Source organism: Calliphora vicina, chromosome 2 (assembly GCF_958450345.1).
Source record: "Calliphora vicina chromosome 2, idCalVici1.1, whole genome shotgun sequence".
In the NCBI taxonomy this organism is placed as follows: Eukaryota; Metazoa; Arthropoda; class Insecta; order Diptera; family Calliphoridae; genus Calliphora; species Calliphora vicina.
Genome location: NC_088781.1, coordinates 83,618,111 through 83,639,114, shown reverse-complemented (window position 1 = coordinate 83,639,114; position 21,004 = coordinate 83,618,111). Strand labels below are relative to the sequence as shown.

General features: G+C 28.5%; 1 protein-coding gene across 1 annotated transcript in view; it reads right to left on the bottom strand.

The window, feature by feature from the left end:
• Positions 1–685: 685 nt before the first annotated feature.
• Positions 686–21,004, bottom strand: part of LOC135951633 (clavesin-2-like) — a 145,082-nt gene continuing 124,763 nt past the window's right edge. Inside the window, exon 3 of the mRNA XM_065501317.1 lies at positions 686–1,034. Coding sequence (XP_065357389.1) covers positions 714–1,034 — 321 coding nt within the window. The 3' untranslated portion in view covers positions 686–713. The remainder of the gene's footprint in view (positions 1,035–21,004) is intronic.

The following is a 21,004-nucleotide window of genomic DNA, read 5'->3' as shown; positions in this document are numbered from 1 at the left end:
AACTTTCGGACTATATTCAAAATTACCTGGACTATAATATTCTGAATAGATTTTACTTAAAATTTATAACAGTAAGGAAATTCAGCTCATTCGCCAAAACATGGCCAAAAAATTAGTTTTTCTCGGAAAAACTATAGGAGGTATTGTCATACTTATTTCATATTTTTATTCTCTATTATGTTCTTAATAAATCCCAATATGATGATCAAAAAATTCTGAAATTTGTTTAACAAAATTTTTAAAAATTTTAAATTAACAAAATTTTAATTTTTTTGTTCATACCTGCGAATAGGTTAACGGTATCCTATGATTTTGTTCATACATTTCGTGTTCTAGTGGCCTGAAACACGTTAATGGCCTGGCGAATTTTTTATAACTTTAAGATTTTTTAACAATTTTAATTAAATTGCAAAAGTAATTACTTAATGTACAAATTTTTACAAAAACTGAAAAAATTGCATTTTTTCCCTTGTAAATGCACCTCAAAACTTCAGCGTCGTTGCGGCACCAGTTAACGTTATACGATCATCCTAATATTTTACACAACGTGTTTCTACAATACATAGAACAATTCTAGAGGGACGACGGCCTGTACCTCCATACAATCCTGGAGCACTCTGTGAAACAAATATTGTTTTTTAATATTTAAAATTTTCTAGATGAATGTTGAGTTCGAAATACAGAATTATTGTTTTGAATTTTATAATTTTATTTTATTTCATACTCATAGGAGATTTAGTATATACAATTGTTTTAATAATTCTATATTCTTTTGGAATATCTGACGATTGACTACATTTGACTAAGAAATGAAACCAGTCGAAATGGTTCACGTTGGGTGCTTCACCACCTAATTCAGGAGGCAAGATGTCTTTACAAATAAGATTATGCATTGAACTCAGGTTAGATCCATGCACGTAAATTCGTTTCCTTATTTTATCTTTAAAAAATGGTTTTATAGCTGTTAAAGTAAAGTCCACATACCACGGTTGAGAGATAAAATGAATTCCCTTAAATTTAACTGGCATAAATTCCTGAAAAATTACAATTATTAACACAATTTTGATTGAATTATATCTATGTATATCGCTTGTTTAAATGCAAAACCATGAAACCAAAAAAAATATGGAAATATTTTTTAATGCTAAATATTTATTAATTGAACAATTCAAAATAACCAAAAGAAAAAACATTACTGTTTTGCATGCAAATCTTTAATTAGTATATAAATCGTATAGTATTTCTCAGTGCACAGTGGTATGAGAAAAAAAAGAAGGAAATAAATCTGTAACTTCTAAACCCTTAGTGCAATTTAAACGAAATTTCACATGCGCAAAGAGGAAGTGTTTTCAAGTTTAAGTTTTGAATTCGGACCTCATGACCACACCACGAGCGGGACCAGGGGTCCCTAAAGTAGGACACCTCGGGTATTCAATTTTAAAAATGATCATATTTCTTCGTTTGTGTTCTGATTTCAAAAAACTTACATATATAGAATCTTCTCATCGAGCACTATATAAAACCTCCGTAGCTATTAATTATCTTTTATAGCTTAGGAGATATTCGCATTTGAAAATTAAATTTTCAAAATTTTTACCCACCCTACTCCAGTTTTTTGATGACCGCGGTTCCAAATATTTCCCGATTTTCTCCACTTTTTATAGGATTAACAACAGATGTTTATATCAAATAAAGAAAGAAATAAATGCATTTGAATTAAAAAAAAATAAAGCGATTTTTCGCTATTTTTGAGGAAAAGAGTACTTTTATTCTTTTTAAGTTATCTAAAAAATTTCTAAAAGGATGTATAATGAATTTGTACTTTTTGAAAAGCTAACTTTACATCAAATATTTTAAATGAAAAAAAATTTATAATTTTTGATACCAAAGGGTCCATTCAAAATTCTGTAAAATTCAACTTTAGGGCAAAAATTCTCAAATCGCATAGTCGATATCAAAATACAGTAACCCATTTTAGATGGCCCAATATGTTCTTAATTATTTTGTAAAGGACCTAAAAACTAAAAAATACCATTTTTGGGATTTTTCAACACTTTTTTGGGAATTGCGGGATTCCTGATTACAAATTTCAAAATTTGTTTCTAGTTTTCAATTTTCAATGGTAAAATCTATATAACTGTAAAACTTTATTAAAAACTATTCATAAATAAAAATTTTATTTCAATTGAAAAATTTGTATCTTTTTCAACACTTTTTTGGGAATTGCGGGATTCCTGATTACAAATTTCAAAATTTGTTTCTAGTTTTAAATTTTCAATGGTAAAATCTATATAACTGTAAAACTTTATTAAAAACTATTCATAAATAAAAATTTTATTTCAATTGAAAAATTTGTATCTTTGCAAAAACTCAATAAAAAGCATTTTTTGTCATATTTTTCAAAAAAGTATTCCATGAATTTTTTAATTGTCAAAAGTTATATATATTTTTGAAAAATAGACAAAATCCCCTATCCACTGATATATAACATGTCTACCTAATGTTTTTTACGTGGAAAACTTAACAACTCGCAGAGAAATTACCTAACATAGAAATTCATAAAAAAGTATGTTGTCTACATAACAGAATATTTATGAATGTAAATAACAGTGCACAATGGGTAGAATCGAAATTTTTTGGAAATAAATCTGGCATTTCTAAACGGCTGGTCCGAGCGGGATAAAATTTGAATTGGGCGTAGCCAAGGAGTATTCGAGTTATTAAAATGGGCCCTACAAATGCTCCAGGGGCGGCGCTATGGGGGCTCAAAGTAGGGTACCTTCGACATCAAAAATTTTTAAAAACGTGCCATTTTTTTGTTTCCCATCCGATTTCAAAGAAATTGATATTTTTGGAAAGCGATATTTTTTTGGATAGGTCTTTAAAAAACATGCTTGCGTGTGCTATTTATTTCTTATAAATTCCTAGTTATAGGCATTTCAAAAGTGAAATTTTAAAATTTTACCATACCTTGTCCGCTTTTTTAAAAATATAGGGCCACTTTTGGACCGAATGGACTCGAATTTTTTTGTTTGTTAGACAACTAAATTACCAATAACATACAAAAGATTTCAGAGCAATATCAATTACGAATGCAAAAATAACCGATTTTCAATTTAAAAATTCAAAAAATAGTATATTTTTGCTGTTTTTTGTACAAAAAGGTGACTAACTCTTTTTTTTAATTAAAAAACAACTTTCTTTAAGAACATATAACAATTTTATGATTTTCTATAAAGTTTCTTTACGGAGAACATTTTGGTATAAAAAACATGTCCTATTTTTCGAACATGTCGGCTATACGCATTATTTTTTATCAAAATTTCAATTTGGGCCACATGTTCTAAACTCCCAAAGCAGGGATCAGAAAACTGAAAGCAGCTTTGGAAACCCTGATGTGTTCCCTATTTATCCTTTAATAATTTTCCCAGCCCCGAAGGAAATGTGGACCCTATATGCAAAATTGTAAAAAATGTCATTTTTGGGATTTTTGCTTCAGTTTTTAGGAATTTCGGGATTCCCTTTGACCTTTTGACAAGTTTTTATACACCTTGTAATTTAGAATGACAAACTGATGACAAACGTTAATAAATAAAGATTTTATTATATATTATGTATTACATATTCATTGAGTTTCTAAAACTAAAATTTGTATCAAAATTTTAATAGAATTGCAAATATTAGGAACAATTTGATCCACATTCATTCCGAGCTATATTTTTATACCCTACACCACCATAGTGGGGACCCAAGGACCAAGCCTATTGAAACTGGCTGAAATCGGTCCATTATTTCACCTAGCCCCCATACAAATGTCCTCTCGAAATTGAACTTTATCAGTCATAAATGTTTAATTTATCTATGTATCTACACAAAATTCGCTCCAAATAAGTTTTATATACACAAAATTCATGTCACCAAATTTTGTTATGATCGGTCCATAATTAGTCATAGCTCCCATATAGACCCGCTTCCGAAAATCACTTTAACGTGCATAAATCGCTTAAAAATGTTGGTATACACTAGGGTATTCAATTAATCGGGTTTCTGGATTAATCGGTTAATCGAGCAAATAATTAATCGGGGTTTAGATTTAATCGGTTAATAATCGGTTAATATTAAATTATTCGATTAACCGAATAATTTCTATTTTATATAAGCATTTTCTTACTAAAAAGAAAAAAAACATAAAAAATAAACAAAACATAATAATTCAACAAAACAATAAATAAAAATATACACATGTGAGTTCCTTTTTTAGATTTTAAGGAGATCTAAAATAATCTTTTAAAAAAGAATGTAATTTAAATGCTTGATTTTTACTTTTTTTAGTATGAAAAAGTGCAATTTTTTTTGAAGGACGGAGTTTTAAAGTGGCATATTTTTGAATCTAATTGAGATATTGACTTGAATTTTTCCCAGAATATTATAGCCCAAATAATTCTAAATAGACTCTGAAAGTTCTATTAAAATTGGAAAACGTTAAACCTTAAATCGTGAAGGTCAAATCTTTCAATATTTGGAATTTCTAATTTAAAGATAGTGGAATGTTATTTATTTTTGGGCCGATTTTGATGAAACTTAAGAGAATTATAACATGAAGTCTAGTATTTGTAATAACAGAACAAAAATGGAAATTAACCCTTAATGGCAGTTGTGGTTAAAATAACCCCACTATTGTAATTGACAAGGTTTTTTATGATTTTAAAAGTTTGGGGTAATTTTAACCCCAAGTGCCATCTAAGGGTTAATTTACATTTTTGTTCTATTATTATAAATACTAGACTTCATGTTATACTTTTCTTATGTTTCATCAAAATCGGCCCGAAAATATACCATATTTCGCTATCTTTCCATTAGAAATTCCAAATATTGAAAAATTTTACCTTTGACCTTCACTTTTGAAAATGGTGTTTTTAAACTGCCGTTAAAATTTTTTTATTTTTTTGGTCATATTGCGAGTAGGTTAACGGTATCCTACGAAGACAAAAACTCATATACAAGTAAATATGGACATATTTTAAGTAAAAATTAGCTTTTATTTTAATATTTATCAAAATATGTTAATTTTGTTCCTACATTTCTGGTTCTAGTTGCCTGAGACACCTTAATGGTCTGGCGAATTTTTAATAACTTTAACATTTTTTGACCAATTTCGGTTTTTTATGTCTCATTAGAACGACAATTACGTACACATTTCTATTCTTTTAAATTAAATTGCAAAAGTAATTTTTTAATGGCAAAATTGTTACAAAAACTGAAAAAAATTAATTTTTTCCCTTGTAGATGCATCTCAAAACTTCAGAGGCCTTGCGGCACGTCTTAACTCCAACCGATTTACCTAAAATTTTTTCAGGATAATTTTTTTACTAATGTTCACCAAACTGGGGGGGTGAGAATGGCCAAAATCCAACTTTCGGGCCACCCTAGTGTCTATACGTGTCAAATATCTATATAATTGTATAATTTAATTGTTTTTGCATTTATCTCTTAATATGTTTTTGAATTTTATCTTTTTATCACGAATAGACCTGGTGTTAAGAACCGATGGCAATACCAGTTTTTATTTTATAAAAAATTGTTTTTGAGTATATCGGTTCTTTGAGAAAATATATTTGTATATGAAAAGAACGATTTTTTTTATAAAAAAGTCGTAAATGAATCTTGTATTTTCTAATAAATGTATTTTCCATATTTATAATTTATTTTATAGACATTTTAATGATTACTATTGTTTCTCATATTACTCGTTTGACTGTATTGTTATTTTGTTTTACATTGTTTATTCAACCTCGGTTTAATATACATCATAATATTAAACCGAGGTTGAATAATGGAGTACAAGTTTTAGTGGATATTTTTTTTATGTAAAACAAACTATTAGTGAATTATGTATGACTTTTCAATTTGTTTTATTTTATTTTGTTTTTTTTTTATTTTATATAACATTTTTAATTACTTTTCTTAATAACTTTATTAACTATTTTTTAATTTTTAAGTCAATTGAAATGGATATTAGGCAAAATTTAGGGAACGTTGTAAGTGATAATAGTTTTCTCCAATCCCATTTGAATCAATTTACAAGCTTCAATTTGAGGCCAAATTCTTCTAAATTTAGTGAAATTAAGAGAATATTGGAAGGTGAATTATTAAATGTAGTTGGTTTCACTGAAACATGGTTGAAAAAGGAAATATCTACTAATATTATAGATATTTCTGGATTTGTATGTCACAGGAATGATAGACAAAATGGTAGTGGTGGTGGTGTGGTTCTTTATGTTTCCAAGACTATTGAACATAAAGTTATATTTGTTGGTGATGGTTATGGGGTTGCAGAATGCTTGTTTGTTGGGTTTGTTTACAGGGAAGTTAGAATTTTAGTGGGAGTTGTTTATCTTCCGCATGGTGATTTTTCCTATTTGGAAGGGCAGATATCCGAGTTACTCGTTCGATATTCGAATATTGTGATTATGGGTGACTTCAACAATAATCTCTTTGAACTTGACACGAGCGTTAGAGTGAGAGATATTTGTGGTAGGTTGAATATTTCCCTACTTCTTAATTCAATGCCTACGCACATTGCTCGTGATTCCACTACATTGCTGGACTATTTTTGGTATCTTCCTCCGAATTTGTTAAGTTGTCCGGTCAGTTTCAGTGTCCTGGTATAACTCGACATTCTTTTATTTTTATGTCCATTGAGATTTTTTGACCATTGGTTAAACGATTTTATGAATATTACGACTACAATGCGGTTAATATTGGGTTGTTGCAGATAAAATAAAAAGTTAAAAATAAATAAAAAAATTGAGAGTATTTCGGCCGTATAATGTATATTCTTTCATTTAAAATTTAAATTATATTCATTTAATAAATTGGTTTTATTTGACAAAAATTCTAAATCTTAACTTTCTTCATTTTGTTATTATTTTAAGTGTTTGACATTATGCTTGCTGGGTAGCTCTCTCACCAATACATCTTCATTATACCCTACACCACCATAGTGCGGAGGGTATTATGCCTTTGTGCAGATGTTTGTAACGCCCAAAAATATTAGTCTAACACCCACCTTAAAGTATAGCGATCGACTTAGAATCACTCACCATACAAATGTCCTTCCGAAATTGGACTTTATCGGTCATAAATGTTTAATTTATAAATGTATCTCCACAAATTGCGCTCCAAATAAGTTTTATATATACAAAATTCATGTCACCAAATTTTGTTACGATCGGTCCATAATTAGTCATAGCTCCCATATAGACCCGCTTCCGAAAATCACTTTAACGTGGATAAATCGCTCAACATAGTAAACTTTCATATAGACATAAATCACACGACCTAATTTCATGGTGATCGGTCCATTATCACCATGAAATTATTCATAACACCACTGATTTAAACCTTAAATGCATGATTTTTACTTTTATTTTTCTATAAAGTATCAAATATTTAGTTGATTTTTATTTATTATATTTCCTTTAGCTTTAGTTTGATTTAGAATTTCGTTAGCTGAAACTTTTCGTACTCCATTTGATTTTTCTGAATTAGTATCAAACTTATATTCGTCTAAAATTAAGTGGAACTGGAATGTAGACAATTGGCAAGAATATGCATTAAAGGGTTAAGACTTAAATCAGTATAAATAAAATAATGCGCCTAAAAATATGCAGTAACTGATGTAACCACTGAATGTTGAAATATATGTATAAAAGAACGACATTTAACAGTTTGTTGAAATACGTAAAAGAACGACATTAAAAGTACCTGTTACATTCTCGATTTGTTACCAGTGATTTCTTAAAAACGTTACCAGTGAATGTTGAATAATATAAAAGAACATTTAACAGTATGTTGAAAAACGTAAAAGAACGATATTAAAAGTACCTGTTACTACAGTTGTTCCAGTGATTTTTCAAAAACGTTACCAGTGAATGTTGAAAAATATTAAGGAACGAAATTTAACAGTATGAAAGAACGACTTAATGTTTCTGTTACTTGCTATATTCAGTAACTGTTGTTACCAGTGATTTTTCAATCACAGTGATTGTATCACAGGTATGAAAATATCGCTCATCTCTAGTCTGCAGTACTTGAATACAATCTTGATGACGTGTTTTTGACATATAATGTTGATAAGTCCCCTTTTACAACGCGGAAATTGAAAGGCAGACAGACGAAGTTTGTTGGCGAGCGGATGAAGAGGTAGAGTGTGTAGTACACAGGTTTAGGTTAGTTCAAAAGAGAATAAGAAAAATGTCTGCCTTTCAATTTCTGCATTGTAAAAGGGGTCTAAGCAATTACAGATTTTGAATGGTAGTTTTGAGTAGTTTCATTCTTTTGTTCCATTGAGAAAGCGTTTTTTGGTAATAATAGTGAATCTTGGGTCAGTGATCCTAGGATTCAGTACCATGTTTCTATTAGGGATCTAGCATATGGAGAATATTTACGTGATGGAAGTGATGGCAATTGGAGAGTGTTTTGTCGATGTAGAAATCGAGTGAAGTCTGTTATGAGAAAAATTAAGAGAAAGGCACATGGTTCACTTTTTGTGGATAAGGACAGTAGTGGGATTTGGTCTATCCTAAAGAGAAATGCTGTCCTGGACAGTGTGACCAAGTCTCGAACATTTTTGCAGCTAAATCCTATCCGAAATAATGCTAAAACAAATGCTAAATGGATTTTTAAATGCCAAAAAAAAAATGTTAAAAAAATTTTTAATAATATTATGAAGAAATTCTTCACTATTTTATAAATTATATAAATAAAACCACATCGAACTCAAAAACAAAACAAATTATAATTTGTTTTATATTTATTCTATATATTTATTCTCTTCAAGAATCGTAAATTAAAATTATAAAACAAAAATTAAAAATATATATTTTCAGTCTTTATACATATGTATATAAATACATAAAACAATTTTGGACAAAAGCGACCATTAATTCATGTAACATTTTATGTATTTTATACGTTCTAAAATGTCATAAAACAAAAAAAACTATTTGCTATATAATAGCATTTGTACTTCACAAATAAATTAGTTTAAACAAAAATAACAACTTTTGGCTACATATTAAATACTTCATCAAAAGTGTATTCTTCACTTTCTGAGGGCTCAGTTATAATATTATATAATTTGTATCACATTTTTGGATTAATTCTTTAGTTATTTGAAAACTTTGGCAGCATTTATTCAATCTTTTCAATCCACATCTTATATAGAGAAGTGAATTTATTGTATTTAATATCATTATATTTCTTATTTTATTTTTTAAAATATTCATTCCACTAAATACACATTCAACTTCTGCATAACTAAATGACAAAAGTTGCGTGTAAATCAAATTCGCGTAAAGCGAGATTCTAATTTAGAACGAAATGCTTCTGTGGGGCCAATAATTTTTTATTTCGCGTAAAACAATATATCAGTCACATAACAAAAAAGAAATTGGGACCTAAATATCGCGTTAAATCGTAAGTTAGTAAATAAGTAAATTTATTTTATTTGAACTTTTAAAAACTTAAAACAATAGTAAAGAAAAAAACTTAACTAAAAAATTATTTCTTATCAAAAATTGAGAAAAAATGTCTATTAAAAAAAAAACAAAATATTATTCCAATACATAAAAAAGATCAAAACTTAACAAAAAATTCATGAAAATTAACAAAGTAAATTAAAAATAATAAAAGAGTGCATTTAGTTTTCAGAAAATAAATCTATTATTCGTTTCTGTTTTTTTTCGCTTCTTGTTGTTTGAAAAGCTCTTCATACAATGCAATGAATTTTTTAACAGCATATTCAAAAGAATTTGAACGATTATTGATTTGATCCTTAAGGATCATTTTTAGCAGACAATTCAACCAACTCTTGAGCCATTTGAAAAGTTGCCTTAATTTAATAGAATCAGAAGTATTGGTTGTGGCTTTTGTGCTTTCATCTTCGGTAGACTCATCATTGTTGCCGCGTTATATAAAAATCGTGTAAAAAAAGTCGTGTATTTAAAAAAATGGTTGCTAATTTGAGTTCGCGTTATATCGAATTCGTGTAAATAAAGTACCGCGTAAATGGAGGCTTACCTGTAGATCTATAATTGGAAACGTCAGCTTTATTTCCAGATTTATGTATAGGAGTTATTAACGTTAATTTCCATCGGTCTGTAAACACACCCTCAACACTTTTTCAACACTTTTTTGGGAATTGCGGGATTCCTGATTACAAATTTCAAAATTTGTTTCTAGTTTTCAATTTTCAATGGTAAAATCTATATAACTGTAAAACTTTATTAAAAACTATTCATAAATAAAAATTTTATTTCAATTGAAAAATTTGTATCTTTTTCAACACTTTTTTGGGAATTGCGGGATTCCTGATTACAAATTTCAAAATTTGTTTCTAGTTTTAAATTTTCAATGGTAAAATCTATATAACTGTAAAACTTTATTAAAAACTATTCATAAATAAAAATTTTATTTCAATTGAAAAATTTGTATCTTTGCAAAAACTCAATAAAAAGCATTTTTTGTCATATTTTTCAAAAAAGTATTCCATGAATTTTTTAATTGTCAAAAGTTATATATATTTTTGAAAAATAGACAAAATCCCCTATCCACTGATATATAACATGTCTACCTAATGTTTTTTACGTGGAAAACTTAACAACTCGCAGAGAAATTACCTAACATAGAAATTCATAAAAAAGTATGTTGTCTACATAACAGAATATTTATGAATGTAAATAACAGTGCACAATGGGTAGAATCGAAATTTTTTGGAAATAAATCTGGCATTTCTAAACGGCTGGTCCGAGCGGGATAAAATTTGAATTGGGCGTAGCCAAGGAGTATTCGAGTTATTAAAATGGGCCCTACAAATGCTCCAGGGGCGGCGCTATGGGGGCTCAAAGTAGGGTACCTTCGACATCAAAAATTTTTAAAAACGTGCCATTTTTTTGTTTCCCATCCGATTTCAAAGAAATTGATATTTTTGGAAAGCGATATTTTTTTGGATAGGTCTTTAAAAAACATGCTTGCGTGTGCTATTTATTTCTTATAAATTCCTAGTTATAGGCATTTCAAAAGTGAAATTTTAAAATTTTACCATACCTTGTCCGCTTTTTTAAAAATATAGGGCCACTTTTGGACCGAATGGACTCGAATTTTTTTGTTTGTTAGACAACTAAATTACCAATAACATACAAAAGATTTCAGAGCAATATCAATTACGAATGCAAAAATAACCGATTTTCAATTTAAAAATTCAAAAAATAGTATATTTTTGCTGTTTTTTGTACAAAAAGGTGACTAACTCTTTTTTTTAATTAAAAAACAACTTTCTTTAAGAACATATAACAATTTTATGATTTTCTATAAAGTTTCTTTACGGAGAACATTTTGGTATAAAAAACATGTCCTATTTTTCGAACATGTCGGCTATACGCATTATTTTTTATCAAAATTTCAATTTGGGCCACATGTTCTAAACTCCCAAAGCAGGGATCAGAAAACTGAAAGCAGCTTTGGAAACCCTGATGTGTTCCCTATTTATCCTTAAATAATTTTCCCAGCCCCGAAGGAAATGTGGACCCTATATGCAAAATTGTAAAAAATGTCATTTTTGGGATTTTTGCTTCAGTTTTTAGGAATTTCGGGATTCCCTTTGACCTTTTGACAAGTTTTTATACACCTTGTAATTTAGAATGACAAACTGATGACAAGCGTTAATAAATAAATATTTTATTATATATTATGTATTACATATTCATTGAGTTTCTAAAACTAAAATTTGTATCAAAATTTTAATAGAATTGCAAATATTAGGAACAATTTGATCCACATTCATTCCGAGCTATATTTTTATACCCTACACCACCATAGTGGGGACCCAAGGACCAAGCCTATTGAAACTGGCTGAAATCGGTCCATTATTTCACCTAGCCCCCATACAAATGTCCTCTCGAAATTGAACTTTATCAGTCATAAATGTTTAATTTATCTATGTATCTACACAAAATTCGCTCCAAATAAGTTTTATATACACAAAATTCATGTCACCAAATTTTGTTATGATCGGTCCATAATTAGTCATAGCTCCCATATAGACCCGCTTCCGAAAATCACTTTAACGTGCATAAATCGCTTAAAAATGTTGGTATACACTAGGGTATTCAATTAATCGGGTTTCTGGATTAATCGGTTAATCGAGCAAATAATTAATCGGGGTTTAGATTTAATCGGTTAATAATCGGTTAATATTAAATTATTCGATTAACCGAATAATTTCTATTTTATATAAGCATTTTCTTACTAAAAAGAAAAAAAAACATAAAAAATAAACAAAACATAATAATTCAACAAAACAATAAATAAAAATATACACATGTGAGTTCCTTTTTTAGATTTTAAGGAGATCTAAAATAATCTTTTAAAAAAGAATGTAATTTAAATGCTTGATTTTTACTTTTTTTAGTATGAAAAAGTGCAATTTTTTTTGAAGGACGGAGTTTTAAAGTGGCATATTTTTGAATCTAATTGAGATATTGACTTGAATTTTTCCCAGAATATTATAGCCCAAATAATTCTAAATAGACTCTGAAAGTTCTATTAAAATTGGAAAACGTTAAACCTTAAATCGTGAAGGTCAAATCTTTCAATATTTGGAATTTCTAATTTAAAGATAGTGGAATGTTATTTATTTTTGGGCCGATTTTGATGAAACTTAAGAGAATTATAACATGAAGTCTAGTATTTGTAATAACAGAACAAAAATGGAAATTAACCCTTAATGGCAGTTGTGGTTAAAATAACCCCACTATTGTAATTGACAAGGTTTTTTATGATTTTAAAAGTTTGGGGTAATTTTAACCCCAAGTGCCATCTAAGGGTTAATTTACATTTTTGTTCTATTATTATAAATACTAGACTTCATGTTATACTTTTCTTATGTTTCATCAAAATCGGCCCGAAAATATACCATATTTCGCTATCTTTCCATTAGAAATTCCAAATATTGAAAAATTTTACCTTTGACCTTCACTTTTGAAAATGGTGTTTTTAAACTGCCGTTAAAATTTTTTTATTTTTTTGGTCATATTGCGAGTAGGTTAACGGTATCCTACGAAGACAAAAACTCATATACAAGTAAATATGGACATATTTTAAGTAAAAATTAGCTTTTATTTTAATATTTATCAAAATATGTTAATTTTGTTCCTACATTTCTGGTTCTAGTTGCCTGAGACACCTTAATGGTCTGGCGAATTTTTAATAACTTTAACATTTTTTGACCAATTTCGGTTTTTTATGTCTCATTAGAACGACAATTACGTACACATTTCTATTCTTTTAAATTAAATTGCAAAAGTAATTTTTTAATGGCAAAATTGTTACAAAAACTGAAAAAAATTAATTTTTTCCCTTGTAGATGCATCTCAAAACTTCAGAGGCCTTGCGGCACGTCTTAACTCCAACCGATTTACCTAAAATTTTTTCAGGATAATTTTTTTACTAATGTTCACCAAACTGGGGGGGTGAGAATGGCCAAAATCCAACTTTCGGGCCACCCTAGTGTCTATACGTGTCAAATATCTATATAATTGTATAATTTAATTGTTTTTGCATTTATGTTTTTATTTATTTATGTTTTTGAATTTTATCTTTTTATCACGAATAGACCTGGTGTTAAGAACCGATGGCAATACCAGTTTTTATTTTATAAAAAATTGTTTTTGAGTATATCGGTTCTTTGAGAAAATATATTTGTATATGAAAAGAACGATTTTTTTTATAAAAAAGTCGTAAATGAATCTTGTATTTTCTAATAAATGTATTTTCCATATTTATAATTTATTTTATAGACATTTTAATGATTACTATTGTTTCTCATATTACTCGTTTGACTGTATTGTTATTTTGTTTTACATTGTTTATTCAACCTCGGTTTAATATACATCATAATATTAAACCGAGGTTGAATAATGGAGTACAAGTTTTAGTGGATATTTTTTTTATGTAAAACAAACTATTAGTGAATTATGTATGACTTTTCAATTTGTTTTATTTTATTTTGTTTTTTTTTTTATTTTATATAACATTTTTAATTACTTTTCTTAATAACTTTATTAACTATTTTTTAATTTTTAAGTCAATTGAAATGGATATTAGGCAAAATTTAGGGAACGTTGTAAGTGATAATAGTTTTCTCCAATCCCATTTGAATCAATTTACAAGCTTCAATTTGAGGCCAAATTCTTCTAAATTTAGTGAAATTAAGAGAATATTGGAAGGTGAATTATTAAATGTAGTTGGTTTCACTGAAACATGGTTGAAAAAGGAAATATCTACTAATATTATAGATATTTCTGGATTTGTATGTCACAGGAATGATAGACAAAATGGTAGTGGTGGTGGTGTGGTTCTTTATGTTTCCAAGACTATTGAACATAAAGTTATATTTGTTGGTGATGGTTATGGGGTTGCAGAATGCTTGTTTGTTGGGTTTGTTTACAGGGAAGTTAGAATTTTAGTGGGAGTTGTTTATCTTCCGCATGGTGATTTTTCCTATTTGGAAGGGCAGATATCCGAGTTACTCGTTCGATATTCGAATATTGTGATTATGGGTGACTTCAACAATAATCTCTTTGAACTTGACACGAGCGTTAGAGTGAGAGATATTTGTGGTAGGTTGAATATTTCCCTACTTCTTAATTCAATGCCTACGCACATTGCTCGTGATTCCACTACATTGCTGGACTATTTTTTGGTATCTTCCTCCGAATTTGTTAAGTTGTCCGGTCAGTTTCAGTGTCCTGGTATAACTCGACATTCTTTTATTTTTATGTCCATTGAGATTTTTTGACCATTGGTTAAACGATTTTATGAATATTACGACTACAATGCGGTTAATATTGGGTTGTTGCAGATAAAATAAAAAGTTAAAAATAAATAAAAAAATTGAGAGTATTTCGGCCGTATAATGTATATTCTTTCATTTAAAATTTAAATTATATTCATTTAATAAATTGGTTTTATTTGACAAAAATTCTAAATCTTAACTTTCTTCATTTTGTTATTATTTTAAGTGTTTGACATTATGCTTGCTGGGTAGCTCTCTCACCAATACATCTTCATTATACCCTACACCACCATAGTGCGGAGGGTATTATGCCTTTGTGCAGATGTTTGTAACGCCCAAAAATATTAGTCTAACACCCACCTTAAAGTATAGCGATCGACTTAGAATCACTCACCATACAAATGTCCTTCCGAAATTGGACTTTATCGGTCATAAATGTTTAATTTATAAATGTATCTCCACAAATTGCGCTCCAAATAAGTTTTATATATACAAAATTCATGTCACCAAATTTTGTTACGATCGGTCCATAATTAGTCATAGCTCCCATATAGACCCGCTTCCGAAAATCACTTTAACGTGGATAAATCGCTCAACATAGTAAACTTTCATATAGACATAAATCACACGACCTAATTTCATGGTGATCGGTCCATTATCACCATGAAATTATTCATAACACCACTGATTTAAACCTTAAATGCATGATTTTTACTTTTATTTTTCTATAAAGTATCAAATATTTAGTTGATTTTTATTTATTATATTTCCTTTAGCTTTAATTTGATTTAGAATTTCGTTAGCTGAAACTTTTCGTACTCCATTTGATTTTTCTGAATTAGTATCAAGCTTATATTCGTCTAAAATTAAGTGGAACTGGAATGTAGACAATTGGCAAGAATATGCATTAAAGGGTTAAGACTTAAATCAGTATAAATAAAATAATGCGCCTAAAAATATGCAGTAACTGATGTAACCACTGAATGTTGAAATATATGTATAAAAGAACGACATTTAACAGTTTGTTGAAATACGTAAAAGAACGACATTAAAAGTACCTGTTACATTCTCGATTTGTTACCAGTGATTTCTTAAAAACGTTACCAGTGAATGTTGAATAATATAAAAGAACATTTAACAGTATGTTGAAAAACGTAAAAGAACGATATTAAAAGTACCTGTTACTACAGTTGTTCCAGTGATTTTTCAAAAACGTTACCAGTGAATGTTGAAAAATATTAAGGAACGAAATTTAACAGTATGAAAGAACGACTTAATGTTTCTGTTACTTGCTATATTCAGTAACTGTTGTTACCAGTGATTTTTCAATCACAGTGATTGTATCACAGGTATGAAAATATCGCTCATCTCTAGTCTGCAGTACTTGAATACAATCTTGATGACGTGTTTTTGACATATAATGTTGATAAGTCCCCTTTTACAACGCGGAAATTGAAAGGCAGACAGACGAAGTTTGTTGGCGAGCGGATGAAGAGGTAGAGTGTGTAGTACACAGGTTTAGGTTAGTTCAAAAGAGAATAAGAAAAATGTCTGCCTTTCAATTTCTGCATTGTAAAAGGGGTCTAAGCAATTACAGATTTTGAATGGTAGTTTTGAGTAGTTTCATTCTTTTGTTCCATTGAGAAAGCGTTTTTTGGTAATAATAGTGAATCTTGGGTCAGTGATCCTAGGATTCAGTACCATGTTTCTATTAGGGATCTAGCATATGGAGAATATTTACGTGATGGAAGTGATGGCAATTGGAGAGTGTTTTGTCGATGTAGAAATCGAGTGAAGTCTGTTATGAGAAAAATTAAGAGAAAGGCACATGGTTCACTTTTTGTGGATAAGGACAGTAGTGGGATTTGGTCTATCCTAAAGAGAAATGCTGTCCTGGACAGTGTGACCAAGTCTCGAACATTTTTGAAGCTAAATCCTATCCGAAATAATGCTAAAACAAATGCTAAATGGATTTTTAAATGCCAAAAAAAAAATGTTAAAAAAATTTTTAATAATATTATGAAGAAATTCTTCACTATTTTATAAATTATATAAATAAAACCACATCGAACTCAAAAACAAAACAAATTATAATTTGTTTTATATTTATTCTATATATTTATTCTCTTCAAGAATCGTAAATTAAAATTATAAAACAAAAATTAAAAATATATATTTTCAGTCTTTATACATATGTATATAAATACATAAAACAATTTTGGACAAAAGCGACCATTAATTCATGTAACATTTTATGTATTTTATACGTTCTAAAATGTCATAAAACAAAAAAAACTATTTGCTATATAATAGCATTTGTACTTCACAAATAAATTAGTTTAAACAAAAATAACAACTTTTGGCTACATATTAAATACTTCATCAAAAGTGTATTCTTCACTTTCTGAGGGCTCAGTTATAATATTATATAATTTGTATCACATTTTTGGATTAATTCTTTAGTTATTTGAAAACTTTGGCAGCATTTATTCAATCTTTTCAATCCACATCTTATATAGAGGAGTGAATTTATTGTATTTAATATCATTATATTTCTTATTTTATTTTTTAAAATATTCATTCCACTAAATACACATTCAACTTCTGCATAACTAAATGACAAAAGTTGCGTGTAAATCAAATTCGCGTAAAGCGAGATTCTAATTTAGAACGAAATGCTTCTGTGGGGCCAATAATTTTTTATTTCGCGTAAAACAATATATCAGTCACATAACAAAAAAGAAATTGGGACCTAAATATCGCGTTAAATCGTAAGTTAGTAAATAAGTAAATTTATTTTATTTGAACTTTTAAAAACTTAAAACAATAGTAAAGAAAAAAACTTAACTAAAAAATTATTTCTTATCAAAAATTGAGAAAAAATGTCTATTAAAAAAAAAACAAAATATTATTCCAATACATAAAAAAGATCAAAACTTAACAAAAAATTCATGAAAATTAACAAAGTAAATTAAAAATAATAAAAGAGTGCATTTAGTTTTCAGAAAATAAATCTATTATTCGTTTCTGTTTTTTTTCGCTTCTTGTTGTTTGAAAAGCTCTTCATACAATGCAATGAATTTTTTAACAGCATATTCAAATGAATTTGAACGATTATTGATTTGATCCTTAAGGATCATTTTTAGCAGACAATTCAACCAACTCTTGAGCCATTTGAAAAGTTGCCTTAATTTAATAGAATCAGAAGTATTGGTTGTGGCTTTTGTGCTTTCATCTTCGGTAGACTCATCATTGTTGCCGCGTTATATAAAAATCGTGTAAAAAAAGTCGTGTATTTAAAAAAATGGTTGCTAATTTGAGTTCGCGTTATATCGAATTCGTGTAAATAAAGTACCGCGTAAATGGAGGCTTACCTGTAGATCTATAATTGGAAACGTCAGCTTTATTTCCAGATTTATGTATAGGAGTTATTAACGTTAATTTCCATCGGTCTGCAAACACACCCTCAACACTTTTTCAACACTTTTTTGGGAATTGCGGGATTCCTGATTACAAATTTCAAAATTTGTTTCTAGTTTTCAATTTTCAATGGTAAAATCTATATAACTGTAAAACTTTATTAAAAACTATTCATAAATAAAAATTTTATTTCAATTGAAAAATTTGTATCTTTGCAAAAACTCAATAAAAAGCATTTTTTGTCATATTTTTCAAAAAAGTATTCCATGAATTTTTTAATTGTCAAAAGTTATATATATTTTTGAAAAATAGACAAAATCCCCTATCCACTGATATATAACATGTCTACCTAATGTTTTTTACGTGGAAAACTTAACAACTCGCAGAGAAATTACCTAACATAGAAATTCATAAAAAAGTATGTTGTCTACATAACAGAATATTTATGAATGTAAATAACAGTGCACAATGGGTAGAATCGAAATTTTTTGGAAATAAATCTAAACGGCTGGTCCGAGCGGGATAAAATTTGAATTGGGCGTAGCCAAGGAGTATTCGAGTTATTAAAATGGGCCCTACAAATGCTCCAGGGGCGGCGCTATGGGGGCTCAAAGTAGGGTACCTTCGACATCAAAAATTTTTAAAAACGTGCCATTTTTTTGATTCCCATCCGATTTCAAAGAAATTGATATTTTTGGAAAGCGATATTTTTTTGGATAGGTCTTTAAAAAACATGCTTGCGTGTGCTATTTATTTCTTATAAATTCCTAGTTATAGGCATTTCAAAAGTGAAATTTTAAAATTTTACCATACCTTGTCCGCTTTTTTAAAAATATAGGGCCACTTTTGGACCGAATGGACTCGAATTTTTTTGTTTGTTAGACAACTAAATTACCAATAACATACAAAAGATTTCAGAGCAATATCAATTACGAATGCAAAAATAACCGATTTTCAATTTAAAAATTCAAAAAATAGTATATTTTTGCTGTTTTTTGTACAAAAAGGTGACTAACTCTTTTTTTTAATTAAAAAACAACTTTCTTTAAGAACATATAACAATTTTATGATTTTCTATAAAGTTTCTTTACGGAGAACATTTTGGTATAAAAAACATGTCCTATTTTTCGAACATGTCGGCTATACGCATTATTTTTTATCAAAATTTCAATTTGGGCCACATGTTCTAAACTCCCAAAGCAGGGATCAGAAAACTGAAAGCAGCTTTGGAAACCCTGATGTGTTCCCTATTTATCCTTAAATAATTTTCCCAGCCCCGAAGGAAATGTGGACCCTATATGCAAAATTGTAAAAAATGTCATTTTTGGGATTTTTGCTTCAGTTTTTAGGAATTTCGGGATTCCCTTTGACCTTTTGACAAGTTTTTATACACCTTGTAATTTAGAATGACAAACTGATGACAAGCGTTAATAAATAAATATTTTATTATATATTATGTATTACATATTCATTGAGTTTCTAAAACTAAAATTTGTATCAAAATTTTAATAGAATTGCAAATATTAGGAACAATTTGATCCACATTCATTCCGAGCTATATTTTTATACCCTACACCACCATAGTGGGGACCCAAGGACCAAGCCTATTGAAACTGGCTGAAATCGGTCCATTATTTCACCTAGCCCCCATACAAATGTCCTCTCGAAATTGAACTTTATCAGTCATAAATGTTTAATTTATCTATGTATCTACACAAAATTCGCTCCAAATAAGTTTTATATACACAAAATTCATGTCACCAAATTTTGTTATGATCGGTCCATAATTAGTCATAGCTCCCATATAGACCCGCTTCCGAAAATCACTTTAACGTGCATAAATCGCTTAAAAATGTTGGTATACACTAGGGTATTCAATTAATCGGGTTTCTGGATTAATCGGTTAATCGAGCAAATAATTAATCGGGGTTTAGATTTAATCGGTTAATAATCGGTTAATATTAAATTATTCGATTAACCGAATAATTTCTATTTTATATAAGCATTTTCTTACTAAAAAGAAAAAAAAACATAAAAAATAAACAAAACATAATAATTCAACAAAACAATAAATAAAAATATACACATGTGAGTTCCTTTTTTAGATTTTAAGGAGATCTAAAATAATCTTTTAAAAAAGAATGTAATTTAAATGCTTGATTTTTACTTTTTTTAGTATGAAAAAGTGCAATTTTTTTTGAAGGACGGAGTTTTAAAGTGGCATATTTTTGAATCTAATTGAGATATTGACTTGAATTTTTCCCAGAATATTATAGCCCAAATAATTCTAAATAGACTCTGAAAGTTCTATTAAAATTGGAAAACGTTAAACCTTAAATCGTGAAGGTCAAATCTTTCAATATTTGGAATTTCTAATTTAAAGATAGTGGAATGTTATTTATTTTTGGGCCGATTTTGATGAAACTTAAGAGAATTATAACATGAAGTCTAGTATTTGTAATAACAGAACAAAAATGGAAATTAACCCTTAATGGCAGTTGTGGTTAAAATAACCCCACTATTGTAATTGACAAGGTTTTTTATGATTTTAAAAGTTTGGGGTAATTTTAACCCCAAGTGCCATCTAAGGGTTAATTTACATTTTTGTTCTATTATTATAAATACTAGACTTCATGTTATACTTTTCTTATGTTTCATCAAAATCGGCCCGAAAATATACCATATTTCGCTATCTTTCCATTAGAAATTCCAAATATTGAAAAATTT